Genomic DNA, 26967 nt, shown 5'->3' on the forward strand with positions numbered 1-26967 from the left:
ACCGTGGAGAATGTTCTAGAGCTTTCAAGGCTTAAATGAAGTCTCCTCTTGCTCCGTGCCATGGTGCCCTCTCCCAGGCAGTGGTGGCAGACGGACCTGCTGGGTGGGCAAGTGGATTGGGGACCGGGAAGCAATCTGCTCCCTGTGCCCACAGGTCACTCAGTCTCGTTCCCAGCCGTGGTTCACCGTCCACCGTTCGCTGGCTGGTTGCTGCCCCACGCCAGGGGGTGCCTCGTCCCATGGGGCAGCCTGAGGGTCAGGCGCGGAGGGGCGGCGGCCTTGCCGTGGTGCTGCTCCCAGAATGCAGGGTGGCAGTAAGGGAACCTGGGTCAGATGCTGGCATGGGCAGCTACTAGCTGCAGTTTGGACAGATGACCTCACCTGCCTGAGACCTAGGACAGGGCGGGCAGTCCTGAGTTACCGGCCGTGGGCACCTGTGCACACCTGTCCCGTTAGCTGCCCTGCGCCCCGGGGCTGTGTGGTTCCCCCCGGGCAGGGGCCAGGGCTTTCCACCTCGCACCTGGGGCCTGGCACCCGGCGCAGGTGGGGCGCAGGTGGGAGCGCACCCGGGCTGCGCGGTCCTCTCTGAGCGGGGTTCCCGCCCGGAGGTCAGGGCGCTGGGGGCGCAAGGCGCACGGGGGCTGCGGGCCTGTTCCGTTCCTCCCCAGGGTCCAAGCGCCTGGAAAGGGCGCGACTGCCTCTCAGGGCGAAACGAACTCCCAAACCGCTGAAATCTGCGCTCCTGCAAGACCGGACTTCGGTGTTCTCGGACGTGCGGCCCGCGGGCTCCCGCCGCGAGGCACCCGCGCAGGGGCCGGGCGACGGGGTCGGGGTGGGGCGGGGAGCACCTGCCGCCCGGGGCGCGCCGGACCGGCCCTCAACACCCCGGGCGGGCGCTCTCCCCGAGCTCCAAGTCGGACCCGGCGGCCGACGCGCGGGCTCCAGGCGGCCGACGCCCCTCCGCGGCTCCGTCCCGCAGGCCCGAGGACGCCCCCCGCCCCCCAGAGCCCGAGCCCGCAGAGCCGCAGGTGCGCCCGCGCCCACGGGAGGCCCCGCCCCGCCCGCACTTCCGCGCGGCCTGGGGCGCCCGAGAGCCCGAGCGCGGCTGCGCATGCCCGGAGCTGTCCGAGGTGCAGGGTGGCCCGCGGCCGTGGAGCCTCTGAGAAATGGTCGGGGCCGCGGAGACCCGGAGCGAACGGGCAAGGGGACCGGGCGGGCAGGGCCCTGAAGGCTGCAGGAAGGAGGCAAGCAGGGGCCCCAGCGGGCGTCTGGCTCTAGAAGGGCCCCTGGTCTGTGGCTGGGAAGGAGCCCCGGTGGTTGCAGTGCTCTGGGGGGAGGGCGGGGCCGCGCATCCTGCAGCCTGGGCTCGGCGGGGGGGTGGGGGGTGGGGGGGCGCATCGCCGTCCCCCGCTGCGGCCTGCTGAAGATGCTGAGTGCTTGGGAAGGAGCCTCGGCTGCAACAGCTGGACGTAAGCACAGCCGCTGGCCCAAGCCCAGCTGAGCGTCCAGCAGTTCCAGGGCCTGGCCCGGTGGTATCCCGGCTCCTGTGCAGGTGCTCCTCCTTTCAGGGCGGGTGAGACCAGAGGTCCCCAGACCTGGAACGCCGTCGTCGCTGTCACTGGGGGGTGTTGTAAGTAAATCCAGATCCCCCACTCTACCTGGGCCTGTCCCCCCACCCCAACCCCCTGGCATCTAGCAGGCCCTCCAGGTGAGGTAACTGTGTGGCACCTCAGTGGGTGCTCACATCCCTGAAAAAGGATCCTAGAAAATGTGAGCCAAGGGGCCTTATGGGAGGCCAGTGCCTCATGAGAATTCGTTGAGCTCAGCATGAGATCTCCAAAGCCAAGATAGGGGGTGCGTGGGGCTGCTCCAAGGAAGAGGCCCAGCCTGGGCAAAAGGGAGGGCAGGCTCCGAAAGGCGGGTGGACATGTACCCAGGTGCGAAAAGACTGTAGACAAGCCTCCCTCTCTCGGGCTGGTTGGTGGGGCCTGTCGCAGTGACCCAACAGCTCTCTGCTTCCTGCAACCGAGGGTAGCTGCAGTGGGCGTGGGAATGAGGTCTCCGCTCTCGTTCTTGAGTGTCCCCAGTGGGCTCCCAGCATCCAATGTACAACAGACAGGCCAAGCGTGGCGATCTCTGCGATCCTGTCAACCGGCAGTGCGCGCCCACTGTGCCTCAGAAATCACCCGGTCTCCACGGAACACGCGCCTTTCTAGACACCACCCGATGCAGCGCTCGGGCCTGCAGGCCTTTCTCCCGCGGGCTCGCTTTGGAAGGAGCGCTCTGGCCGTGCGTTGGCGTGACCACGAGGGGAGAGCTTCACGCGCAGCTGCTTCCCTGCAGAAGGTGCTGCTGTTTCGGGGCAGGAGAGCTCTGCCTGAAGGCGATGCCGTGGCCCCGCACTGTGGCGGGCGGGGGCGCGTCCTCCCGGTGACACTTAGATGCTAAAGCTGCTCAGTGACGGTTCTGTCCTGCAAGGTGGCAGTGACGAGGTTCCCTCCAGCGCAGCCCACCAGTGCCTGTGCAGCCGCGCACCTGCACGCTCCCGCGCCGGCTCCCCCTTTCCCACAAGCGCAGCATTCACAGGGTCTCTGTCCACCTGAACCTGGGCCCCCGCAGCCTGAGCCCCACCAGAGGCTCTGCCAGGGCCTCGTCACTCACTGGTTTCTTTCCAGTGTGGATTCTCTGATGTGGAGCCGGAGCGCGCTGGACCCCTGGCACGTCCCTGACGTTGGTGAGGCCCTCGCCCCCGACTCCCCAGGGCTGCAGCTGCTGGCCCGCTAAGGCTCGTCCCCCCAGGCGGCGGGCGCGGGGCTCCTCGGTGCCCAGAGGTCTCTGGCGCCGCCCAGCCGCCCAGCGGCCCGTCGAGCCTGTCGAGCGCACCTGGGTCTCCAGCTCCACCGGGCGCCCGGCCGCCGCGGCGCCCCGTGTGGTGTCCCCGGGCCTTCGGGGCCGCGCGCTGGCTGCAGGGGGCCCGGTCTCCTGCACGTCGCCCGCGGCCGCCCGCCCGCGCAGTGACCGCGCTGTGCCTGCAGCACGCACCGCCGGGGCCGCTCAGATGCAGCGGGCGCCCGGCCTGGGATGTTGTCGCTCAGCGCCCCCCCGCCCCCTCCGCCGCCCGGGCCGCCCGCCAGGCGAGGATCCGCCGCTGGGGGCGCCAGAGGGGCGGGCGGCGGGGGGAGGGGGAGGGGCGCGCTCCCGCCGCCGCACTTCCGGCCGCCTCGCCGCTTCCGGGTCGCTGGCGGCCGGGCCGCGCTCCTCCCCGCTCGGGCGCTGCCCTCCGCACCTGCGGACCGGGATGCGGCTTCTCCGCCCGCAGCTAGTACAGTCGCGCCCCAGAGACCCGGCCCGGCCTCACCCCTCCGCGGGTCAGGGTCCAGCGGCCCTCCCCGCCCCGGCCTCACCCCTCCCCGGCCCCGGCCTCACCCCTCCGCGGGTCAAGGTCCAGCCGGCCCTCCCCGGCCCCGGCCTCACCCCTCCGCGGGGTCAGGGTCCAGCGGCCCTCCCCGCCCCGGCCTCACCCCTCCCCGGCCCCGGCCTCACCCCTCCGCGGGTCAAGGTCCAGCCGGCCCTCCCCGGCCCCGGCCTCACCCCTCCGCGGGGTCAGGGTCCAGCGGCCCTCCCCGCCCCGGCCTCACCCCTCCCCGGCCCCGGCCTCATCCCTCCGCGGGTCAGTGTCCAGCCGGCCCTCCCCGGCCCTAGCCTCACCCCTCCCCGGCCCCGGCCTCACCCCTCCTCGGGTCAGGGTCCAGCCGGCCCTCCCCGGCCCCGGCCTCACCCCTCCCCGGCCCCGGCCTCACCCCTCCGCGGGTCAAGGTCCAGCCGGCCCTCCCCGGCCCCGGCCTCACCCCTCCGCGGGGTCAGGGTCCAGCGGCCCTCCCCGCCCCGGCCTCACCCCTCCCCGGCCCCGGCCTCACCCCTCCGCGGGTCAAGGTCCAGCCGGCCCTCCCCGGCCCCGGCCTCACCCCTCCGCGGGGTCAGGGTCCAGCGGCCCTCCCCGCCCCGGCCTCACCCCTCCCCGGCCCCGGCCTCATCCCTCCACGGGTCAGTGTCCAGCCGGCCCTCCCCGGCCCCGGCCTCACCCCTCCCCGGCCCCGGCCTCATCCCTCCGCGGGTCAGTGTCCAGCCGGCCCTCCCCGGCCCTAGCCTCACCCCTCCCCGGCCCCGGCCTCACCCCTCCTCGGGTCAGGGTCCAGCCGGCCCTCCCCGGCCCCGGCCTCACCCCTCCCCGGCCCCGGCCTCACCCCTCCGCGGGTCAAGGTCCAGCCGGCCCTCCCCGGCCCCGGCCTCACCCCTCCGCGGGGTCAGGGTCCAGCGGCCCTCCCCGCCCCGGCCTCACCCCTCCCCGGCCCCGGCCTCACCCCTCCGCGGGTCAAGGTCCAGCCGGCCCTCCCCGGCCCCGGCCTCACCCCTCCGCGGGGTCAGGGTCCAGCGGCCCTCCCCGCCCCGGCCTCACCCCTCCCCGGCCCCGGCCTCACCCCTCCTCGGGTCAGGGTCCAGCCGGCCCTCCCCGGCCCCGGCCTCACCCCTCCCCGGCCCCGGCCTCACCCCTCCGCCGGTCAGGGTCCAGCTCAGACCCCACTCAGACATTCCCCCACAGGGATCCCTGGGAAGGGCAGCGTGCCTGGTTCCCGGGCTTGGGAAAACCCCGCCCGACCTGGTTTAGCATAGAGCCTGGGGCGTAACAAGTTAAAGCAGGGGATCCGGGCACTGATGGCCTGGGTGACCCCTAGTGAGTGCTCGTTGTGCAGCAGAGGCACAGAGCACCACGCGGCTTGCGTGTCCGAAGGAGCTGGATGTAGGGCCGGAGCTCCCGCCTGCCTGGGGCACAGCACACAGCAGGTGATCCCGTGCGCCTGGCGCCAGTTTCCACTTCTGCGCTCGCACTCATCAGTCAGGGTCTCAAGGACAAATCCTGGGGGAGCCCAGTGTGGAAATCAACTGAAGACCGGCATCTGGAGGACACTTGGTTCAGTCCACGGATCCCGGCCAGCCCAGCTGGCAGGCGGGGTGACGGGAAGTTGGGGTGCGCAGCAGTCAGTAAGCCCAGCTCCCCGGTCACAGCCCCTGGCCCAGGGGTGGATGGTGGAGCCCGTGCCCCTCTCATGGCTGAACTAGGACGTGCATCTGGGGCTGTGTCACGGCGAGGGCACATCTGTAGCAGGAGGAACTAGGCCAACACTGCGGCCTCAGTAGAATTCTCATCCGTGCTTGTGGAGGTGAATATTATGTGCCCACTTGACTGAGCCCTGGGGTGCTTAGATATCTGGCCAAACCGTTCTGGGTGGGACGCCCGGGTGGCTCAACAGTTGGGTGCCTGCCTTTGGCTCACCACATGACCCCGGGATCCCGGATCAAGTCCCACGTCGGGCTCCCTGTGTGGAGGCTGCTTCTCCCTCTGCCTGTGTCTTTGCCTCTCTCTCTCATGAATAAGTAAATAAAATCTTAAAAAAACAACAAACAAAAAAACCCAAACCATTCTGGGTATGTCTGTGAAGCTGTTCCTGGATGAGATTAACATTTCCATGAGTGGACTGAAACAGGCTGCTCTGTCCTATGTGGGTGGGCCCCACGCAATCAGTTGAAGGGCTGAATAGCATAAAAGGTCCCCTCCTACCCATGTAGGCCCTGCCCCGCCCCATCCTTCTAGACAGGTGCGCAGGGCACAGGCGTCTGTGGAACGGTCTAGGGCGATGTGGAGGACCTCCAGGCCCTGTTCTGGGTGGCCACCCACCAGGTTGGGTGGTGGTGCTGGCATCCACGTGTAGCCAGGCTCCTGGGCTCCCTGTGAAGCCCAGCAGCTGGGGGAGCAGCTATGGGGCGGAAGGAGCCAGAAGGCGGCTTTTCCTCCTCTTTCAAGCCACAGTGCACCAACAAAGCGCCTGAGCAGCTGCCTTGAGCCCCGGAGCTGATGTCTAGAGACTGCCTGATGTCTGCTCCTGTCCCCCACAGCTGCTCCCACCGTGAGTGGGGGCGCACGGTGGGGGTGTGGCCCAGAGAGGTGGGCAGCCCAACCGCGGAGCCCTGGGGACGGAGTCCCAGCCCGAAGTCTTGAGAACTGGGGAGGGGAGGGGAGGCTCGGAGTTGCGGCCGCAGGAGCTGGGCAGCTCCTCAATGTGGGCGCGGGTGGGTTCCCAGAGTGTTCAGGAGGGGCCAGGTGGGGCGGGAAGGCACAGGCTCCCCCACCCGGCCAGGCCTGCGCTGTGTCGGGCTGACGTCCCAGAGCTCAGGGCAGATCTATGGCCGAAGCCGAGGCCTGGCTGCAGCTGCCTGCACCTGTCCGGAGGCGGACGCCTGGGGCGTTCCCAGGGGCTGGAAGCAGCTGCCAAGCCTGGGCCACTCCTCACGTGGCTCGGGTAGTGGAGGGGCACCTTGCCTCGGGCGGCCGCCACCCGACCCCGCCTGCCCTCCTCGCTCTCTGCATCGGGAAACACCTGGCTGCGTCCAGGGGAGTCAGGGGGCTCCAGGCCTCGGCCGGGTCAGTGAGGACCCAAGGTCGGCCGCTCCTCTGCAGAGACAGGCAGGGGCGACCCCTATTTCCATCCGTGAAAAAGCATTTATTTGGGCGGGGGGCGCGGGGCTGGCGGCGCGGAAGGGCCGCGGGAGGCAGGGGCCCGCCGCCCGCTACTCCCGGTAGTGGACCCTCTGGTGCTGGATGAGCTGCGAGCTCTGGCCGAAGGCCTTGCCGCAGGCGCCGCAGGCGAAGGGCTTCTCGCCCGTGTGCGTCCGCAGGTGCCGGAAGAAGTGCGAGCGGCCGCGGAAGGCCTTGCCGCAGTCGCCGCACTCGTAGGGCTTCTCGCCGGTGTGGATGCGCTGGTGCTCGATGAGCACGGAGCTCCAGATGAAGGCCTTGCCGCACTGGCTGCAGGCGTACGGCTTCTCGCCCGTGTGCAGCCGCTGGTGCCGCACCAGGTTGGAGCTCTGGCTGAAGGCCTGGCCGCACTCGCCGCACTTGTAGGGCTTCTCGCCGTTGTGGATGCGCAGGTGCTGCGTGAAGTGCGAGCTGTGGCTGAAGGCGCGGCCGCACTGGCCGCACTCGTAGGGCTTCTCGCCCGTGTGGATGCGGTGGTGCTGGATGAAGCCCGACCAGCCGCGGAAGCGCTTCCCGCACTCGTGGCACGCGTACGGCTTCTCGCCCGTGTGGATGCGCTGGTGCTTGAGCAGCAGCGACTTGTACTTGAAGCTCTTGCCGCAGGCCTCGCAGCGGTGCGGCTTCCCGCCCCGCGGGCCCCCCTGCCGCGCCCCGGGCCCCGAGTCCCGGCCGCCCCCCGGCTCCGCGGCCCGCGCGGGCTCCCCCGCCACCCCGGAGGCCCCGGGGGCGCGCAGCGTCGTGCGCCAGGGGCCACTCTGCTGGGGGCAGGGCGCCGGGCCCGGGGGCTGGTGGCCTGCGGGCCGCTCCAGGCTGGCCTCCTGCCCAAAGCGGTCCCCACACTCGGGTCCACGGGGCAGGCTCCTCAGAAGGGTCCTCAGGGCCCCCCCGGCCTGGTCCACCTCGTCCTCGGGGCAGCGGGGGCGGGGAGACGACGCGGCCTGCGCGGGTTCTGCCTCCGAGTCTGAAACGACACACGGAGGGGCGGGTGGATCCCGGCGTCGGCCTCTCCTCCGCCGCGGGGTGCCGGGACCAGCGGGGGGCGCAGACCTAGGTGGGCAAGGCCCCCACCGACCTGGACCCAGAGGGAGGCAGCAAAGCCCTCTGCTCCGAGGTGCCGCCCAGGCTCCTGGCAGGGACGTGGGGTGGGTCGCCCCTCTCCTGAGGCTCGGCAGCCTGGGCCGCCACAGGGCACTTCCAGGAACCAAGTCTAGGTGGCAACTGTCTCCCGGGCCGCCCCCCCACCAGCAGGGTCTGCTTCCAAGGGCCCTGACCTGACACTTCTAGGATCTCCCAGGAAGGGGGGGGGGCAGAGCCCAAGGGCTTTCCTGGGCGGGGTGCGGCAAGGGGCTGTGGGGAGAAGGGGACGCAGACCAGAGCCTTAGGGGACTAGTGCAGGCAGAGGGCTCGGCCGGGGGAGGGCCCGGGCCTCGGGGGCTGCCCACAGGCTACAGCTTGGGCTCAGCGGCAGACCGCGACTGAACAGGGCAGGGGCCCTTGGGGACAGAGCAAGACACTGTCCTGGCAACAACGGTGCCCAGCACCCAGGACGCTGCGTGGAGCCTGGCATGTGACAGCACGGGTAGGTCCACCTGGGCAGGGACAGGGAGGGCTCCGCTCACTCACCTGGCCAGCAGGTATCTCTGCCAATCTGGACCCCCTCCACATCTTGGAGATCCAGGTCGGACAGCTCCTCCTCCTGCAGTGGCTGGGAGGGCACCTCAGGGCTGCAGCCAGGGGAGTCTGGGGGCACAGGGGACGGGGGCTCATCTCCCCCTCCTCCCAATCTAGCCCGGGCCTCGTTCAGCTGCCTGTAGAACGCCACCTGCTCCTCACGCCACGCACCTCCTTGCCCTCCTGCTGGTCCCATGCGTCCCAAGGGCCCAAGGGTGGAGGCACTTGGGGAGATGGGGGTGCAGCCATGGGACAGCCTTCCCTGAGAAGCCCTAGGGCACCGCTTGGCTGCTCTGGACTGGGGGCGGGGATGTGTCCCAGCAAGAGCCACCTGGACCTTCCAAACGCTCCCAGCACCTCCCCAGGGTCGGGCAGTCCCAGGAACGTGGGCTTTCTGGCTGCGACCTTCACACATTCCCCTTCCCGGCCCCCCCGTCATTTGCCACCATCTCTGAAAGCCCTGGGCGCTGGCTGGGCTGTGTCCTGTGGCTGCTCTTGGGGTGTCCCCCAACCCTGGGCACCTCCAGGGAGGCTGGGACGCAGCACGGGATAGGCTTGCTGTGCCTCAGGGGAGGCCCCCAGCCTGGGCCGCTCCTGGACACCACGCTGCTGGGGCGGGCCTTCCAGGGGGTGTTCATCTGGGGCCATGAGGGGTGGGGGGGGGTTACTTTTCTGGCTGGAAGGGGTGCTCCTTGTAGGTGAAATGGCAGAAAAAGTGCGTGCGTGGACGTGGACACGGGATGGTCAGAGTTCAGCTCTCAGGTGCCAAGGCCAGGCACGCAGCTCCTCCCCAACCCAGGGGCCACACGTCCTTCTCCGTCATTGCTCCTGCCCCGACTGCCCTTCCTGCTGCAGACTTCCAGACCATTCCTTCCAGAACTTGCTCTGGAAGCACAGGCTCTGGCAGGCACAGCAGTGCACCAGGCCCCTCAGCCAGCCCAGCACAGCCCTGGCTCCCAAAGTGTCTGTCCTGTTCCACAGCCCACCTGCCTAACTCCCTGCTCTGGAGGCCCGGGGAGGGGTAGCCTTGAGCTATTTGCTGGGTCACCTCACCCGCTCCATGCCTGCCCCACCCCCAGGGCCCAGGCCAAGTGCCCTGTGCTGCTCCCCTCACCCGCTAGAGCCAACACAGGGCTCCCCGCTCCAGGATGCCCTCTGCCCCCGATGCCCTCCAGCATTGTACCCAGCTAGAGATTTAGAAACTGGCTCTCGTGTGAGGTGGGTGTGGGAGATGATGGGACCCTGCCCAGGGAGGGACCCCAGGCTTCACAGGGCAGACCCCACCTCACCCACTCTGGTCTGGGAGCCGGAGGCTGGGGCTCCAGGGGGCCTGGCCTCACCAGCTGGAGGGCCTGGGGCAGGTTCCTGAGATGCTGGGGTCTTTCCTCTGAGGGGGTCTGTGGACCCGAGCACCAAGGAACCCACCAGTGGAGGAAACAAGGTCCAGAGGCAGCGAGGGGTAGCCTCTGTCCTGGAGAAGGGCTTGGTCCTGGGGCCCAGCTCTCCACGCTGGGCTGGTCTCCACGAGGACCGGATGAAGGCACCCGCCACTCCTCCCTCTGGCCCTCCTGCAGAGCCTGCTGGAGGCCCCACGGTCTCTTCCTCAGGGTCCATCCTGGTTTTCCTTGCAGATGCACCCCCCTCCCCCCCTTTTCTGATCAGCACAAAGAGTGCTGAAGCTGCTGGCTGCAGCCCCCACTCCCTCTCACTGGGCAGGGCCCCTGGGCACTTGAGGGCACTTGGCTGTGACCCAAGGACAAAGCCTGGCCGTCCAGGCTCTTGCTGGATGAGGGGCAGCCCCAGTCTGCACTGGGTGAGGACCTGCATCCCGGGCACCAGTCTTCTTCTCCAGCAGAACTGGCCGGGTCAGCGGGTCTTCCAGACAGCCTCTCCCCGCTCCTATGTTTGCTGGGCGCCCTGGGGGGGGGGGGGGGTTGTTCAGGAGCCAGACTTGAGCCAGACTGTTGTGTTCTGAATCCCACTGGTGTCCACAGGCTCCTGTCTGGGCTTTCGTGTCCCTGTCAGGAACACGGGAACAGGAGGTCCTGCCTTGCCAGGCTGCTGTGAGGGGCCGCATGAGAACCCGGAGGTGAAGAGTGGGCCCCGGAATCCTGACTGCGTGGGGACGGAGGGCACAGCCGCGGGGGGAGCCCTGGGCAAAGCCCTGAAACCGCCCTGCAGGGAGAGACTTCTGTGCCAGCGAAGGCCTGCATAGCACGTGCTCCTTCTGGGCAGCGCCCAGCTCCATGCCCACCCCACATCCCCAGTGTGGCCCACCACGGGGCCGGGCAGGAGGCCGGGAGCTGCTCCTGTTCCGATCCTGATCCGACTGAGCCACGTGCGACCTGCGAGCCTCACCGTCCTCATCTGTTAATGCCCTGACAGGGTGGTCACTGGGCTTCAGGATAACCTGCGCAGAGCCCTCGGCACAGAGCTGGCGCGTCTCAGCTGTCATCACATCACTGTGTCACGCCGGCACTCACCAAGGGTGAGAACCCTGCACGCAGAGCGAGCCCCACCCCCTGGGCTAGCTCTTTAGAACGCCCAGACCCTTGACCTGCTGTCACTGGCTCATCTGTGTCGTCAGCTGTGAGGAGTGAGGCCTGGGCTCCTGTGGCACGTGCGGCATGGTTAGAGCCCTGGGACTTCCTGATGGCTGAGGTGAGCAAGACCCACGGGCATCAACCAGGCACTGGCTACTTCCATGCTTTTGACATCCTGAGACCCTGTCAGGAGAGTGGGACAGGCTGGCAGCCCCACCCCTGCAGATCCCTGGGGGCCCCAATCCAGACCAGCCAGCCCAGAACTCCGGATGCTATTTTCTGGGGCGGGGGCAAAGGCTCGCAAAGGGAGATGGGAGGACACAGGGCCCTGCACGGAGGCTGCTCTTCCCTGAACCCCAAACACAGCCCCGGGGGACCACGGGGAGCCATTGCTCACAAGGCTCGGTCTGCAGCCTCAACCACTGCTGCCCGCGGCCCGACCCCAGTGCAGGGGTGCAGGAGCCCCAGGGGCCAGCGAGCTGCCTCGAGTCCAGCCTGCAGTGCCGGTGGCGGGCGGCGGCGGAGGGAGCGCAGCGCAGGGTGAGTACCGTGTTGACGACCGTGCAGGTGAAGCCGGGCCTCGCCGTGGTGGGGTCCAGGTGTCCCTGGTGATGCAGGATTGACAGGGGAGGGGACACGGGGGGGCTCCTGACCGTCCCCCAGGGTCGCCATCTTCCCTGGGGCCTGCTGAAGGTGTGCACACCTGGGACCTGGGGAAAGGAAAACCATGGCAGGGTGAGGGGGGCCAGGGCAAGGCCAGCTGCCCACCAGCCCCGGAGGAGCGGCGAGAGGGCCAGGGATGCCAGGGTGCCGTGTGGGACCTGGGGCGGCAGCCGGGCCACATGGGCGGCACCAGCGCCGCTGCAGGGCCAGGCCAGGCCCCATGGGAGCGGGTGTGCGGGGCCCCAGCCCAGAGCCTGGAGCAGGCCGGGACTCCGGGGAAGCCTCCGCGGCGCAGGGGCCCTGGGGGGCCGGGAGGTGCGGGGCGCGGGGCTCCGGCCGCAACGCCGACGGCGCGCTGGGGGGCAGCGCCTCTCCGACCCCGCGCCGCGGGCCCCGGTGCCCGCTCCAGCTCGGTCGCACCAGGGGCCCGGTCCCACGTGACAAGGGTTTTCCCTGGCGCGGTGGTGCCGCGGGGCTCCCGCGGGGCGGAGAAGGGCGCCGCGGGCAAGCTGCACCCGCCTCGGGGGCGGGGGGCGGGGCGGTCCCGGCCACCCGGAGGGCACCGGCGCCGCGGGGCGGGGCTGCGGGAAGGGCTCGCCCTCGCCCCGGGGGTCCGCGCGGGGGTGGGGGGGACCGGCCCCCCGCAGGGACGGGTCGGGGCGCCGGCCGGCCCCGCACACGGACCCCGCCGCGGCCCGCCCCACGGAGGCCTCGTCTGCGCCCCGGGGCGCCCACCCGCGACCCCCGGCCGGGCCGAGCCGAGGTCGCGGCGGGGCCGGGGGGACGACGCGCGAGCGCGGGCGGCCCGAGCATCCCCGCCGCCGCCGCCCGGCGCCCACTCACCTTCCGAGCGGGAGGCGGCCGCCCGCGCGCCGGCCGGAAGTGCGCCCGCGCCCCGCCCCGCCCCCCGCACGCACTTCCGGGCCGGTCTGGGCGCCGGAGGACCCCGCCTCGGTGGCGGGGGCGGGGCGGGGCGGGGCGGGGCGGGGCGGGGTCCGACGGGCGCGCCCAGCTCCGGGCCGGCGGCCGCGGGCTCCACCGCCAGGTGCTCCGGGCAGCGGCTCGGTGCCGCCCTTCCCCGTCGCGGGGCTGCTGCCGCCGGCCGGCAGTCGCTGCGAGCTTGCGGAGAACGGAGTCTTCCTTTCGGGGCCCCAAACACCCCTCCCGGCGGCCCCCGAGTTCCCGGGGCGTGGCCGGCCGGACATCCCCGAGCCCGCCTGCCCCGGAGCCGGCGTCTCCCCGCCCGCCTGTTCTGACGACCCTGAGCCCTGAGCCGGGCCGGCGGGCAGCACAGGGCAGCCAGGGCCGCGGGGCGGGGCGGGGCGGGGGAGAAGCTGGGTGGTGGGGCGAGGAGGGCCCGGTGCCCGCGGGCAGGCGCCGCCGCCGCCTCCGTGGGGGGGACGCGGCCGAAGCCCGGGGCGGCCGCCGGACCGCGCTGCTCCCCTCCGCCGACCTGATGCCCGGCCCCGGCCAGCAGCCGGGGTGCCGCGGGGAGCAGGGCAGGTCCCGCCGCAGTGGAGCCCGCATTCCTAGGGTGCGGGGTGCGGGAGAGAGCACCCGACAAACGGGAACACGGCCGCACCCACGCCGGCGTAAGCGCTCCAAGGAAGCACACAGGGGAGCGCTTCGTGGTCCGACGAGGGCTCCCTAAGCAAGCGACACCCGAGGAGACGGAGGAGAGTAGGGCAAGCTAGTCGCTAGAGGGAGGAGATTCAAAGCAGAAGGAAGAGCATGTGCCAAGGTCCTGAGGCATGAGTGTCCCCAAGGGCTTGGAGGAGATCAGGCAAGCGGGGGGTGTGGTGAGGGAAGGAGAATGGGACAAGGGGGGCAAGCTGTCTTGAAGCCGATTAGGAGCCCGGATTTGATCTGCACCAGGAGCCACTGAGGGTCCTGAGCAGGGGAGTGACACCTGATGCACATTTTAGGATCTGTTTGGGGAGGCAGGAGGAGGCAGGTGGTTTAGAGTGTGGGCTGGGTAGGGCCCGTGCTGGGGACCAAACTGACACTACCTGCTGTTTGCTGGGATGTGGGACACGACAACGTGGTGTTCGGGCTGGAGTGTGGCGGCTGGCCCACTTTCTGGGATGGGGCAATGGCCACAGCTGAGTTCTGTTCTGGACACATGGCCCCCGACGCACAGAGGTGGCTGGGGCTCGCCTCTCCCACCCCCTCCTCAGTCTCCCCTCACCCCCTCCCGTGTGGCCCTTCAGCGGGGTGCCAGATGCCTTGGAGGCTCGGCTCCCGCTCTTCAGCCTCAACAAGCCTCCTGTCAAGTGTCTGGGTCTCTGCAAAAAGCTGCCTGGCCCCTGGTTTTGCCGCCCAAAGCCCTGGCCCAGGGCACCACTCCTCTGTCAGCCCTCAGGCGTCTCCCCGTCACCTGACTGTGCGGGGACCTTGCAGTCCCATCCTTGGCCCGGTCCTTGCCCCCAGGCATACTGTGCTCTGCAGGGTCTGGTGGCCCCTCCCCTGTCTCCAGGTATTCCCGCGTACCCTTCTGGGGGGCAGGGCTGCCCTCAAGAGCACAGCTCTTCCTTGGAAGGCAAACGAGCAAGGGTATGGGACGGGGGCACTCAGTGCTTGCAGGGCATCATCCCAGGGTCTCACGAGGTCGGGGTCTCCCAGACCCCCTCCAGGGTTATGACCGCAGGCATCAGGCAACCAAGGAACCTCTAGTCCCCCAGAACCTGGGGCCGGGACAGCTGTGTCTACAGAGGGACACAGTATTTTGTCCCACAAGGGGTCACTCTCCTCCTAAGTCAGTGGATTCCTTCTCCGATTATGTCAGCCTCTTACAAGTTTGGTTACCGTGAGGCAGTGGCCAGTTGGGTGTCTGGCTCTGCAGGCCTGAGGCCAGACCCAGCACCTCCCTGGGGAGTCCTGACTGCACCCCCAAACTGCAGGGAAATGACTGGACTCAGTGAACAGAGCAGACGTTTATTACAGAAGAAAACCTTATCCACGAGCAGCAGCACAAGGACACGTTCTGGGACGAGTGCTGGGGAGGCAGCCGGAAAGGAACCAGTGCAACACTCACCTGGATTAAGAAAGCACCACGTGAAAGGTGAACCACAGAAACCACAGAACGAGGACAACACGTGCGCCAGACGTGCAACATACTCGCTTTCTGAAGACTGAAGAAGTGAAGAGATTATAACGTCAAAGTTCATCTGACGTGCTTGGAAAGTCCCGTGTCCCGTGTGCACGACCACCAGCCGAGTGAGAGCATCTAGCCGTGCAGCCACCTCCACCTGCCAGGTGTGCGGGGTGTGAGAATCCCAGGACGCCGAGTGCTCAAGCTGACCAGTAAACAAGCGCGTGATAAAACCAGATTGCCCCGGGCTGCTGCAGGGCCTGGGGTGCACGATGGGACGGGGCGCTCGTGTGGACCCCAGTCCGGCGGCGACATGTGCGCTGGGGCCGAGGGACCCTGGGTGCTCACCCTACAGGCCTCGGAAGCCCACGCCTCCGGAGGCTGCAGACAACCACGGGCAGCAGCGTCCACCTGCCCCCGTGGGCCAGCCTGGATCCTGGCAGGACTCTGGTCAAGAGGGCCACTGGCGCTGTGGGCTGTGGAACAGGCAGTTGTAAGGCGGACGTGGGACACACGATCTCTAAGCTCAGCGCAGAGGTCCCTGGAGGCTCGGAGCAGAGCTGTGTCCTCAGGCAGGAGACACGGAGCCTGCCCATCATCTTCGTGGCTGCTCCCACCCTGCGCTGGCCCTCAGCCCACTCCCTTTCCGGTCCCAGTGCTGTTCCCTTGGCCCTTGGGGACATCTCCTTTACCTGGCTGCGAACCTGCCCTCACTTGTCCTGCTCCAGAGCAAATGTCCATGTGTCCCCAGTGTCACAAGCGTCTGTCATGAGCACCAGGACTCAGGCGCCCTGGGCTGTCCTCCCTGGAGCCGAGGCTGCAAGGCTGCCCCCAGTCCAGCCGTCCTCCGCAGCGTGTCTTGGGGAAAGGAATGGTCACAAGTCTTGGTGTCCGGACTTGGGATGGACATGAGAGGTCACTAGAAATCAAGCCCAGGTGACACCCTGGTGCCTACAGCTCCCCAGGAATGCAGAGGACCTGGCAAGGGTGACCAGAGGTCAGCCCCCCAGTCTGTGGGGAGGGGAGGAAACAGAGCCCCGCCTGCGGTGTGGACTCACTGCCCAGTCTCCCACAGCGCTGGCTCCCGCCTTCCCTCAGATCGAGGTTGGCATGAGGCCCGTAGGGGCAGATCCCAGCGTCAGTGGCGATCGACGGCACGTCCCTGGGACATCTGCAGGGGTCCCCGTGTCCGTTCCATTCAAGGTCCTCCGTGGCTCCCCGCCAACCCAGCGCCCTCCACGTGGGCCAGCTGCAGAGGTCCTCCGTGGACGCTGTAACTGCCCTCCGGCAACAAGAACCATGCTCAGCGGGGGGTACCCCAAAGGTTCCCATGTGGAAGAAGCATTTCTCTGGGACATTCCCAGGACTCCAGGGAAGCGCTGACTTTGTTGGTGGGGTCCCTCCCACGCTGGGCGGGCTCAGGATTGCCCCTCCTGGGTGGGCGGGGCCAGAGGTGTGCCAGCAGCGTGCAAGGTGAGCAAGGCGGATGTGGTGGCCTTTGGAGAGGCTGAGAAGCAGTGAAGGCCCCTGGGGGGTTCAGCGCCTTCACCTGGCTCTGGGAGGAGGTGGGAGGCAGACGGGGCCCACCTGCAGCACCCCCGCCCCCCGTGGACTTCCTGGTCGGGCCCCGCCCCCACCCGCCCTCGGGCGTTGCCTTTCTGCTCACCCAGGGGCCTCCTGGCCGCCTCCTCACTGGCCTGGGCGCGTCCTCGGGGCTCAGGACTGGGGAACCTTGTTAGCTGGGAGGTTCCCTTCTATGCACGCTTCATCGGGAACTTCTTGACGGGTGAGCTGCTCTCACGGCCAGAAAAGGACGAGAAACGCCTTCTGAACAAAGAAACGCAGTTATCACCTGGCTGGCTGCGGGGAAGCTGCGAGCACACAGGTGGGGGGCTGGAGCGGCCTGGAGGCGGGACTGGCCGGGGCTCCACCCACGCACCCCAGGCCTGGGCCCCGACAGACCCGGGAGGAGAGGGCTTGTGTCCCGCAAAGTTAAAGTTATAACAGGAGTGTTGCCGCCGCTCGTAGCCCTTGGGTGGACGGGACACGACAGGGGCCGCCGAAGCTGGGCGCCCAGTCCACACGGGCCGCCGCTCCGCCCCGTCGGCTTCTGCGCTTCATCAGCAGCATCTTCGGCGACCGACTTCCTTTGTTCTGAGCCACAGACGTGGACGAGCATCTGCTCGCTTCGCTGCTGCCGTACCTGTGGGTTATTTCGATTTTCCTGACATCCCATACGTGCTCTACAGATCGCTGCACCGGCTCTGGGCGCACGTACCAGAGTGCCCCCTTGGGATTTTGATGACCCAAGTTTCTGGGCTAGCACCCTATGGCACATCCTTAACTTGCCAAGAAACGCTACTTTTGTTGCTAAAAATAGATTGATAGCTTTTTATTTATTCATAGAGACAGAGAGAGGGACAGAGACACAAGCAGGCTCCACACAGGGAGACGTGGGACTGGATCCCGGGGCTCCAGGATCACGCCCTGGGCTAAAGGCGCGCTAAACCGCTGCACCACTGGGGCTGCCCGATCAATGGCTTTTTAAAACTGCATTTTGTTAACAGCACAGCAGATTCAGTAGCTGTTTCCGCTCTGGGGAACACACGTGCTGTTCATTGTAGTGAACACAGCAGCAGCAGCAAGCGCGATGCTGGGCACCCCCGCGGCGACACCGGCACCCGAAGCCTCTGTATCGTTCCCAACAGAAACCCTGCGTCCGTCCCCCTGCGCCGTGCGCCCGGGAGTCTCTCCTATGCTGCTGTGCGCGGCGCTCTGGGCCCTCCGAGCCCGGGCCACCCCGGCCGGCTTCTCACGCTCGGCAGCAGCTCGTCACCGTCTGGGCCTCACTCCCTGTCCAGGCCAATGCTGTCCCCGCGTCTGGGCTCCGCGCACCGTGTGTCTGTTTGTCCGGGGGGTACCACAGGCCATGGCGCCCGGGGGGCTCCTCCTTCGCTGCTTCTGCACCTGGGCCTCTGGGAATTCGGATTCTGACCTTTGCCCTGGCAAGCCTGCTAAGCCCTTACTAATCTCCGTACTTGGGGTCGATTTTCAGATTCTAGTAGACGTGGTATCATCTGCTGATAAACACACTAAGGGTTTTCCATCGTCCTCGTGTGGCCCCTGGGCAGCACGAGCGGGGGGCGGGGGGAGCCCCGAGGGTGGGCCTCTTGGCTCCTGCGCTCGGAGGGGACACAGATACCCGGGACCCCAGGCTGCAGTGCTGTCCCAGGTTCTGGTAGGTGTTCTCTACCGGGTTTAGACAACTCTAGGATGGTGCATTTTGGAACATAGTTTCACAACATGTAAGAAGATAATATGGGGGGCGCTTGGGTGGCTCAGCGGTAGAGCGTCTGCCTTCAGCTCGGGCCGGGATCCCGGGATCGAGTCCCACATTGGGCTCCCCGCAGGGAGCCTGCTTCTCCCTCTGTCTCTCTGTGTGTATCTCATGAATAAATAAAATCTTTAAAAACATAAAAGATGATAATATGCCCCTCCCCCAATCTGTTGATGTGACACAGCAGTTTGGAGCCTGACTTGCCTTCCTGACAGAACCTCTGGCCCCACTCCACCATCCCTTCCTCCGCGTTGGAGGCAGTTTCCAGCTCCGGGCTTGAGCCGCTGCGGCTGTGAGCACACACTCACGGCTGTCCCAGCTCATAAAGCAAGGGGAGGTGTCTCCGCTTTTCAGTCTCTGAGCCCGAAGGAGACTGGAATAGGTGCCTGACTCACTTGTGCGCCATCTGGACTCGCATCCTGGGGGGGGGGGGGGGGGGGGGGGCTATAAGCTCCGGACACTCGTGTGCAGCGCTTACGGGTCCTTGGGCCTCTGGCTCTCGGGCGGCCTCCACAGCTCATCTGGGCTCCCGTTCCCTGGCGCGGAGTTTTCCCTTTTCTGATCTCTGACGCCCCTGCTGTCACTTCTCAGCATTTGCGGTGGTGCGTTTGCTCCTGTGGCTTCGTGGCCCCGTGCTGGACTGCCGGCCAGGGCGGGGCCCCCGTTTCCTTCCCACGACAGCCTCCGACACACCGGTTTTGCTACTCCGTCACTCTGCATTTATTCCGCTGTGTTTTTTATGACTTCTCAAGCCGGAGGCTCAGCTTCTGGTCTCTAGCTGCTCTGCTGACGAGGCCTGAGTGCTTGGGGCTACGTGTCCCCACGTGGCTTTAACGGCTCCTGGGGAAGCTCTGGCCAATCCTGTTTCAGGGTCAGCAAGGTCTCAGTATTTTAGAGCCTTCGCTATGTCTTTTCGTTTGAGTCTCATTATTGGGAGGGTTTTCCTTTTCCTAGGATAGGAGCTTCATTTGAACTGAGAAACCCTCAAAACAGATTCACGGGAAAGATCTGGCTTCGGTGTGTGGTGGGGATGCGGTGGTGGGGAGCGCAGGAGATGGCCCCTGCCTCGCCAGAGCCGTGCCAAGGCAAACAAGACCACCAACTGATCTGAGTTTGATTTCGTGATTTTTCTCATGACTGTAAGACTTCCAAGTCTCATTTTATTTTTTAATTTTTTTTAAGATTGTCTTTTTTAAGATTATTCTTTTTTTAAGAATATTTATTTTTATTTCTTTTATTTATTTTTTAAAATAAATTAATCTTTTATTGGTGTTCAATTTACCAACATACAGAATAACACCCAGTGCTCATCCCGTCAAGTGTCCCCCTCAGTGCCCATCACCCATTCACCCCCACCCCCCGCCCTCCTCCCCCTCCACCACCCCTAGTTCGTTTCCCAGAGTTAGGAGTCTTTATGTTCTGTCTCCCTTTCTGATATTTCCTACCCATCTCTTCTCCCTTCCCTTACATTCCCTTTCACTATTATTTATATTCCCCAAATGAATGAGACCGTATAATGTTTGTTCTTCTCCGATTGACTTACTTCACTCAGCATAATACCCTCCAGTTCCAACCATGTCGAAGCAAATGGTGGATATTTGTAGTTTCTAATGGCTGAGGAATATTCCATTGTATACACAGACCACAGCTTCTTTATCCATCATCTTTCGATGGACACCAAGGCTCCTTCCAGTTTGGCTATTGTGGCCATTGCTGCTAGAAACACTGGGGTGCAGGGGTCCCGGCGTTTCCCTGCATCTGTATCTTTGGGGTAAATCCCCAGCAGTGCAATTGCTGGGTCGTAGGGCAGGTCTATTTTTAACTCTTTGAGGAACCTCCACACAGTTTTCCAGAGTGGCTGCACCAGTTCACATTCCCACCCACAGTGCAGGAGGGTTCCCTTTTCTCCGCATCCTCTCCAGCATTTGTGGTTTCCTGCCTTGTTAATTTTCCCCATTCTCCCTGGTGTGAGGTGGGATCTCATTGTGGTTTTAATTTGTATTTCCCTGATGGCCAGTGATGCGGAGCATTTTCTCATGTGCATGTTGGCCACGTCTGTGTCTTTCTCTGTGAGATTTCTGTTCACGTCTTTTGCCCATTTCATGATTGGATTGTTTCTTTCTTTGGTGTTGAGTTTAATAAGTTCTTTATAGATCTTGGAAACTAGCCCTTTATCTGATACGTCATTTGCAAATATCTTCTCCCATCCTGTAGGTTGTCTTTGAGTTTTGTTGACTGTATCCTTCGCTGTGCAAAAGCTTCTTATCTTGATGAAGTCCCAATAGTTCATTTTTGCTTTTGTTTCTTTTGCCTTCGTGGATGTATCTTGCAAGAAGTTACTGTGGCCAAGTTCAAAAAGGGTGTTGCCTGTGTTCTCCTCTAGGATTTTGATGGAATCTTGTCTCACATTTAGATCTTTCATCCATTTTGAGTTTATCTTTGTGTATGGTGCAAGGGAGTGGTCCAGTTTCATTCTTCTGCATGTGGATGTCCAATGTTCCCAGCTCCATTTATTGAAGAGACTGTCTTTCTTCCAGTGGATAGTCTTTCCTGCTTTATTGAATATTAGTTGACCATAAAGTTGAGGGTCCACTTCTGGGTTCTCTATTCTGTTCCATTGATCTATGTGTCTGTTTTTGTGCCAGTACCACACTGTCTTGATGACCACAGCTTTGTAGCACAACCTGAAATCTGGCATTGTGAGGCCCCCAGCTATGGTTTTCTTTTTCAAAATTCCCCTGGCTATTCGGGGTCTTTTCTGATTCCACACAAATCTTAAAATAATTTGTTCTAACTCTCTGAAGAAAGTCCATGGTATTTTGATAGGGATTGCATTAAACGTGTAAATTGCCCTGGGTAACATTGACATTTTCACAATATTAATTCTGCCAATCCATGAGCATGGAATATTTTTCCGTCTCTTTGTGTCTTCCTCAATTTCTTTCAGAAGTGTTCTGTAGTTTTTAGGGTATAGATCCTTTACCTCTTTGGTTAGGTTTATTCCTAGGTATCTTATGCTTTTGGGTGCAATTGTAAATGGGACTGACTCCTTAATTTCTCTTTCTTCAGTCTCATTGTTAGTGTATAGAAATGCCACTGATTTCTCATCTTAAAAGAAGTATTTTCCCATTGCTCTTTTCCTGCTGATGCAGGTGAAGTCAGCTGTGGTCTTCCTGGAGGAGGCGCCAAGCGCTGTCGGCGGGCATGGCCACCTCCCACGCCTCGCTACGAACATGAACACCCGGCAGGAAGCCCCACGCCCAGTGTGGGACCTGAACTCACAACCCGGAGATCAAGAGTCGCAGGTTCCACCCACAGAGCCCGCCGGGCGCCCCCAGAGCCACCATCCTTAAAACAGTTGGGGTGAAGCAGCAGTGCCCTGAGGACTTCACGTGAGTCACCGAGTCAGGTTAAGCACCGTCAGCATCCCACATCACACCTGTGGAAACTGAGGCAGCACGAGGTTAAGAGAGGCCCCAGGTCCCACGTGGGCAAGGTCACTAACCCCTGTGCTCTTTACCACCCACCTCCTCTCCAGAGAGCAAAGCCATATTGGGTGGGAGTCTATTTCTTTGTCTCTTAACCAACTGGCACAGACGAAAACGCACCTGCCTGCCGCTGGAGAGGAGGGCAAGCCCGCCGTCTGAGTGCTGCCGGCGCGCCGACCGCCACAGCCCGGAGGAGGGTGCCGGCCAGGCTCATCTCCACCGTCGTTCCGTGTCTGGAGACCCATCCTGCTGCCCTGAATACAGAAAAGGTATTTATCTCTGCACTATTTGTAACGCCCTGAACCAGAGAGAGCCCATGTGCCCCCTGTAGGAGACCCTTCTTTTGGGTTCACCGTGAGGCCGTGGTGCCCAGGAAGCTGACGGCCGGGAACGTGGTGCAACATGTGACCCATGTCACACAGCACACGCGTCCTGGGACGGGCTAAGGCAAAGCGGACGCCCACCCAGGGTGAGCGTCCCCACCCTGTCCTCCGGCACCCCGGGATGAGCACCCAGCCCCCGCAGCCCCCCCCCCCCCCCGTCTCCTTCCACGGGCCTCCAGCACAGCCCCGGGGAGGGGACCTCTGACCCTCACACGCCCTTCACCTAGAGCGGCCCCCTCTGGCCACCACCCGTCTCTCTGAATGAAGCTTTTCTGGCACACAGCCACACTCGCTCACTTCTGTGTCATCGGGGACTGTGGCCCCAGGTCACAGCGGAGAGGAATGGTGACAGGCGTCAGGGCCACGGAGCCGACAAGTTGCCACCCGGGCCTTTACAGAAAGCGTCTGGCAACCGTGCTCTGGACGCAGGAGCCGCTGACACCCAAGCAGTGTGCTTCCTCACACCCGGGGCTCGAACACGTCTCCTCACTGTCTCTGACGAACGTCTGAGAGTAAATTGCAGACCTCGTGCCCCTGTGTCCCTGGAAAGCTTAGTGTGCATCTCTGACAACCAGGATGAGGTCCGGGATGACCACAGGCCACAAGTCAAGCACGGGGCGCGGAGACGGATGCAGCCCTGCCACCCAGTGGACAGCATGGACATAAGGTTTGCCAAAGGTCCCAGGAACGTCCCTGACAGCTACACTCCTGTCCGGGGTCACACACTGTAGCCCCCACCCCCCGGGATCTCCTGCCCCACCTGGGGCGATCTGAGTCGGGTGTGGGAGGGCCTGCTGTGCCTGGGGGCTGGGGGACAGGGGTGCCCAGCTCAGGTGTCATACAGCACAACTTTTAGAAAGAACAGGAGTGGGCAGCCTGGGTGGCTCAGCGGTTGAGGGTCTGCCTTCAGCTCAGGGCGTGATCCCGGGTCCCGGGATCAAGTTCAGCATCGGGCTCCCTGCAAGGAGCCCAGCATGGCCTCCCTCTACCTGTGGCTCCTCTCTGTGTCTCTCATGAGAAAATAAGTAAAATCTTAAAAAAAAAAAAAAAAAAAAAAGAAAGAACAGGAGCAAACACCTACCAACCTGGAGAAGCATTTCCGCCGGGAGCATCTGCCCTTTGGCGTCTGTGACCTGATGGAGAAACGTCTCTCTCAATTCAGGACCTTCCTGCTGGACGTATTCCCCAAAGACCAAGGCCATTCGGGGGCTCCAAACAGCTGAAAGTGCATTATTTTCCTAGTAAAAGCCCTGTTGCCTCCTAAGTGACTGTCACCTCACCCTCCTCGCCCTGTTGGAAACTCTGGGACCCCCGGCAGCTCTCTGCAGAGCGAGGAGCCCCATGTGGACCACTCCCGGAGGGCAGCCTAGGGTGGGCACGGGGTGGGGACTCGCCCGGGGGAGGAGATGGGGCCTGGGGACCAGGTGTGAAGACGTGAAACTGACCTGGACGCTGAACCCTGGGGCGCAGGGCGCACTGGCTCCCGTCTGGACACCCCCGTGGCAGACACAGGCTGGCCCGAGCTGCCCTCACATCCTTGGGGCCCCCACATGTCCAGGGCAGGAATCACCCGCGATGGCAGCCCGTAGATCCTGGGCGATCCACACGGCGCGTCAGGCTGCTCACCGTGGCAGGGGCTGGGCTGGGCGGAGGCAGGAGGGGCCAGTTCCCAGGGACATGGGGTGAGGGCAGGGGTTCCAGGGCTGGCGCTGCATGGCTGGAGGGGGGAAGCCAGGGCACAAACCACAGGACTGTCACCACGGCCAGCCTCGCAGGGACAGCAGGTGGGTGGCGCGGCACCGGGGCACGGACTGCGGAGCACCGCTGTCTAGCTCAGTGCCGCAGGCTCCTGCCTGGTGCACAGGGATGGGCTCGGGGCTCGGCAGCTCCACAGTCTGCGGACTGGAGTCCCCCAAGGAGCAGGTGAGAGGGCGGAAAGCAGAGCAGACGCCACGGGCAGAGGCCGCAGGTGCTGGGCCGCTCCCCGGAAGCCGCGGCCTCCGGGCCCAGACAGCTGGGGATACCCCATCTCTGGTGCTGCGGCCTCCGGTGCCTCCCGTGTTATCACGGGTCTTGATCCAGGGCCGCTCCGCACCAGAGAGGTCTGTACCACGCTCGGGCACTTGCTTACTGTGCGGGCTGACTTTCCTGTTGACGGCGGGGCGGTGCGCAGGTGCACAGGGCTCGGGGCGCCCGGCACCCATCGGGCACTCAGGAGGGACGGCGAGTGCGTGGCCCCCACGGGCCCCATCGGCACAGGCCGCGGCTCGGCAGCTTCCCACACTCAGTGCTTCTTCCGCGGGTGACGCTTCCGATGGCGGATGAGGCAGGAGCTGTAGGCAAAGGTCTTCCCGCATTCCTGGCACTCGTACGGCTTCTCCCCGGTGTGCGTCTTCCGATGTTTCAGGAGGTTGGAGCCGCAGTTGAAGGCCTTCCCGCATTCGCTGCATTTGAAGGGCTTCTCTCCAGTGTGGATTCTGTGGTGCTTGGTGACGTCCGAGCTGTGCCGGAACGTCTTCCCGCACGCGTCGCACGGGAAGGGCTTCTCTCCCGTGTGTACCCGCTGGTGGCGGAGGTGGTCTGTCTTGTGCTTAAAGACGCGGCCACACTCCCCGCACTCGTAGGGCTTCTTTCTCTGGAAAGGAGTGAACACAGGGACCCCCTCAAAGTCATCTTTAAACGAAGCATCGAAGGCGTCAAATAAGTGTTCTTCATCCTCGGGGCTCAGGGTGGCTTCCTTGCTGTGCTTCCTCGCCACAGACGACCTCCTGGGCTTTTTCCCCCCGGACACGTTCTCTTCTTTGGGAGCGTCCTTCAGCACCTCTACTTCTTCCTTTGGGGTCTGTGCCTTCTTTTTGCCCGTGGGCTTCTCCATCTTTCTCTGTTCCCAGCCGAGAGGAAGGACCACCGGAAGCCAGGAAGGGCTAGGGAGAAAGGCCAGGGCCCGGACTCCCCACTTCTTCGGAAGCTCTCCCTTTAGACGCAGCTCTTCGTTTTCCCGAGCTTGTAATGAGAGCTCCGAGGCAGAAAGCTTGCACCAGAGAGGGGACGCCACCAATCCTTGTGCTGCCGGAGAAGCCAGACCATGAAGGTTAGATCACAGGCGTGTGTGGGGAGGACACAGCTGTGGGCTCCTGCGGTACGGAGGAGCTCAGGGACGGACGACGGGGTGCCACCGGGGACCTTGGCCCCTTCCCTGTCCGTGTGTTCCCTTGGACATGAGCCTTTCACACTGGACGTGACCAAACAGAACACTCGCCCTAACCCTCTCCTGGGGGACGGGGTCTCCATGCCTGTGTCCAGGGGACCAACAACTCTGTGTGGTCCCCACATTGGAGGTTTTCCCCCCATTTCCCCCCTCCTCCTCCACTTTGTGTATTTGGGACCAGACGATGTGCTTCTGGAACTACAGGCTGCAGGACACACCTGCGTCCCCCCTTTGGGAGCTGCCCTCCTGTCACTTAGAGCCTGGAGTCTGAGATGGACCAAACTTGGGGCTGGCTCCCTAGGGGCGCCCCTGCCCTCCTCCCATGGCCCATCTCTGAACGGCGGCCGCAAACCCCCACCACGTACCTGTCGCGGTCCCCAGGGGCCTCCCTCGTACTGAAGAGCCCTATACCCTAACCTGGCCTGCGCTCTGGCACCGCCTCCACCTCCCCCCCACCCCGGGGCGCCCAATTCCACTACAAATTCAAGTGGGATCCAGCAGCCCCCGGGGTTTGCAGGAGCATCACCCGCACGGCTCCTATTTCCTTGGTTGGGATCCCTCTTCCGTTTTGTTTCTGCATCATCCCTGAGCTCCTGAGCTGCGTCTTCTCTGTGCTAACGGAACCCCAGCATGGCCTCCGCACACTTCACTCTCCACGTGCTCGTGGAAGGCATCTCCAGGAGACTGAGAAAAAGCCCCCCCCCCCCCTTTTTTTTTTTTAAAGCTCCAAAGGCCGGTCCTGTTCTGATCCTCCCAACATTCCTTGCAAACAGGGTTCTCAGCAAGGGCACCGTGGCCTGTGTGATGCCTTAGGTCATAACACTCCCGGTGATGTAGATTCACCTTTTTAATCTGCGTCTATCCAACTGCTGCGCGTGAAAACACCACTGCTTTTTTTCTTTTTTTCTTTTTTAAAGTAAGCTCTACGGCCCACATAGGGCTCGACCTCCAGACCCTGAGGTCGAGCCACAGGCTCCACGGACGGAGCCGGCCCGGCGCCCCCTAGTGATCTCTTAAGGAACAGACGCTTTGAATCGTCAAAGCCACCGGGGAGGGGCCTGGGCTGCCCTCGTCTCCCGCAGGCGGAGGCAGGGAGCCCAGGACGTCGGGACACGGGGGTGGGAGGCTGGCCTCGGGCCACGTCGCCCGCGGGCCCTGCTGCAGGCCGGCTCCGGGAGGCTGCGGTGCCCACCGGGGGGAGCCGGGGCTGAGGGCAGCGGAGGCCCAGGGGCTGGGGGGCGCGCACAAGTAGGGGCCCTCCGCGGCACCCGATCGACCCCCCGGAGGCCGGTGTCCGGTGCAGGGAGACGGCCAAGCGCAGAGCCGCCGCGGGGACGCCTCGCCGTACCCACCGCTGCCGGCCGGCTCCTCCGCGCTCCCGGCTCCTGCAGGCGGGGCCCCGAGGGGCGGCGGGCGGCGGGCCGGGGCCTCGGCCGTGTCAGCCCCGCACCCCTAGCGAGGGGCCGGCGCCCGCACGGCTGCTGCTCGGGCATCGTCCTAGATGCTCGTCCGGTCGGCCCCGTTCAAGCTGCCCGGTGCCCGGCGCCAGGAGGACGCCCAGCAATGGGACCGTCGACGCCGCAGCCGCCCCGCGGGGCCCGGGACGAACCGGCGGCCCCCCCGGCTGGATGCCAGGGGTCCGGGAACCGGCGACCCCCGCGCCCGGCCCCGCCGCAGCCCCGCCGCAGCCCGGACCCCCGCGCCAGCCGCCGGGCCGGCGCCCCCGGAAGGACCCGCCCCTTCCGGCGCCGCTCTAGGGCCCCGCCCCTTCCGGCGCCGCTCTAGGAGGGGCCCGCCCGGCCTCTCGGTGGTACGCCGCGGACGGCTCCGCCCCCCCAGCTCGCCGCCTCCTTTCCGTTTCTGCCAGGACCGCCCCGAGGCCACGCCCCTCCGCCCCGCCCCCTCCGCCCCGCCCCTCCGCCCTGAGGCCCGCCCCTCGCTCCCCCCACCCCCACCCCTCCCCACGCCCGCCTGCTCGCTCAGCTCCTCGG

The 26967-nt window shown here is 65.0% G+C and overlaps 3 protein-coding genes across 38 annotated transcripts; 1 reads left to right on the forward strand and 2 right to left on the reverse strand.

Moving 5' to 3' along the window:
• The first annotated feature begins 830 nt into the window (after positions 1-830).
• On the forward strand, positions 831-4763 carry LOC140595121 (uncharacterized). The gene is made up of 2 exons (XM_072733773.1): positions 831-2346; positions 2676-4763. The coding sequence occupies exon 2, from the start codon at positions 3059-3061 to the stop codon at positions 4664-4666; it is 1608 nt and encodes a 535-aa protein (XP_072589874.1). The 5' UTR covers positions 831-2346; positions 2676-3058; the 3' UTR covers positions 4667-4763.
• Positions 4764-6536: 1773 nt separating this feature from the next.
• On the reverse strand, positions 6537-12371 carry GLI4 (GLI family zinc finger 4). Of its 7 annotated transcripts, XM_072733772.1 has the most exons (5): positions 12313-12371; positions 11355-11516; positions 10085-10180; positions 8216-8332; positions 6537-7553 (listed from the first exon to the last, which is right to left on the reverse strand). In XM_072733772.1, exons 2-5 carry the CDS (start codon positions 11476-11478, stop codon positions 6625-6627), a joined length of 1266 nt encoding a protein of 421 aa, XP_072589873.1. In that variant the 5' UTR covers positions 11479-11516; positions 12313-12371; the 3' UTR covers positions 6537-6624. The 7 variants fall into 7 exon arrangements, with proteins under 7 accessions (XP_072589873.1, XP_072589866.1, XP_072589871.1 ...); XM_072733765.1 differs by lacking the exon at positions 12313-12371 and having other exon boundaries at positions 11355-12269; XM_072733770.1 differs by lacking the exon at positions 12313-12371 and adding an exon at positions 10821-10989 and having other exon boundaries at positions 8216-10180; positions 11355-11493.
• Positions 12372-14387: 2016 nt separating this feature from the next.
• On the reverse strand, positions 14388-26705 carry ZFP41 (ZFP41 zinc finger protein). 30 transcript variants are annotated; one of them, XM_072733800.1, is made up of 8 exons: positions 26329-26705; positions 23214-24834; positions 22854-22987; positions 21506-21639; positions 16227-16387; positions 15253-15418; positions 14587-15036; positions 14388-14503 (listed from the first exon to the last, which is right to left on the reverse strand). In XM_072733800.1, the coding sequence occupies exon 2, from the start codon at positions 24641-24643 to the stop codon at positions 24053-24055; it is 591 nt and encodes a 196-aa protein (XP_072589901.1). In that variant the 5' UTR covers positions 24644-24834; positions 26329-26705; the 3' UTR covers positions 14388-14503; positions 14587-15036; positions 15253-15418; positions 16227-16387; positions 21506-21639; positions 22854-22987; positions 23214-24052. The 30 variants fall into 30 exon arrangements, with proteins under 30 accessions (XP_072589901.1, XP_072589899.1, XP_072589900.1 ...); XM_072733798.1 differs by having other exon boundaries at positions 14587-15837; positions 16227-16384; XM_072733799.1 differs by having other exon boundaries at positions 14388-15036; positions 15253-15837; positions 16227-16763.
• Positions 26706-26967: the final 262 nt, after the last annotated feature.

Source organism: Vulpes vulpes, chromosome 13 (assembly GCF_048418805.1).
Source record: "Vulpes vulpes isolate BD-2025 chromosome 13, VulVul3, whole genome shotgun sequence".
NCBI lineage: Eukaryota > Metazoa > Chordata > Mammalia > Carnivora > Canidae > Vulpes > Vulpes vulpes.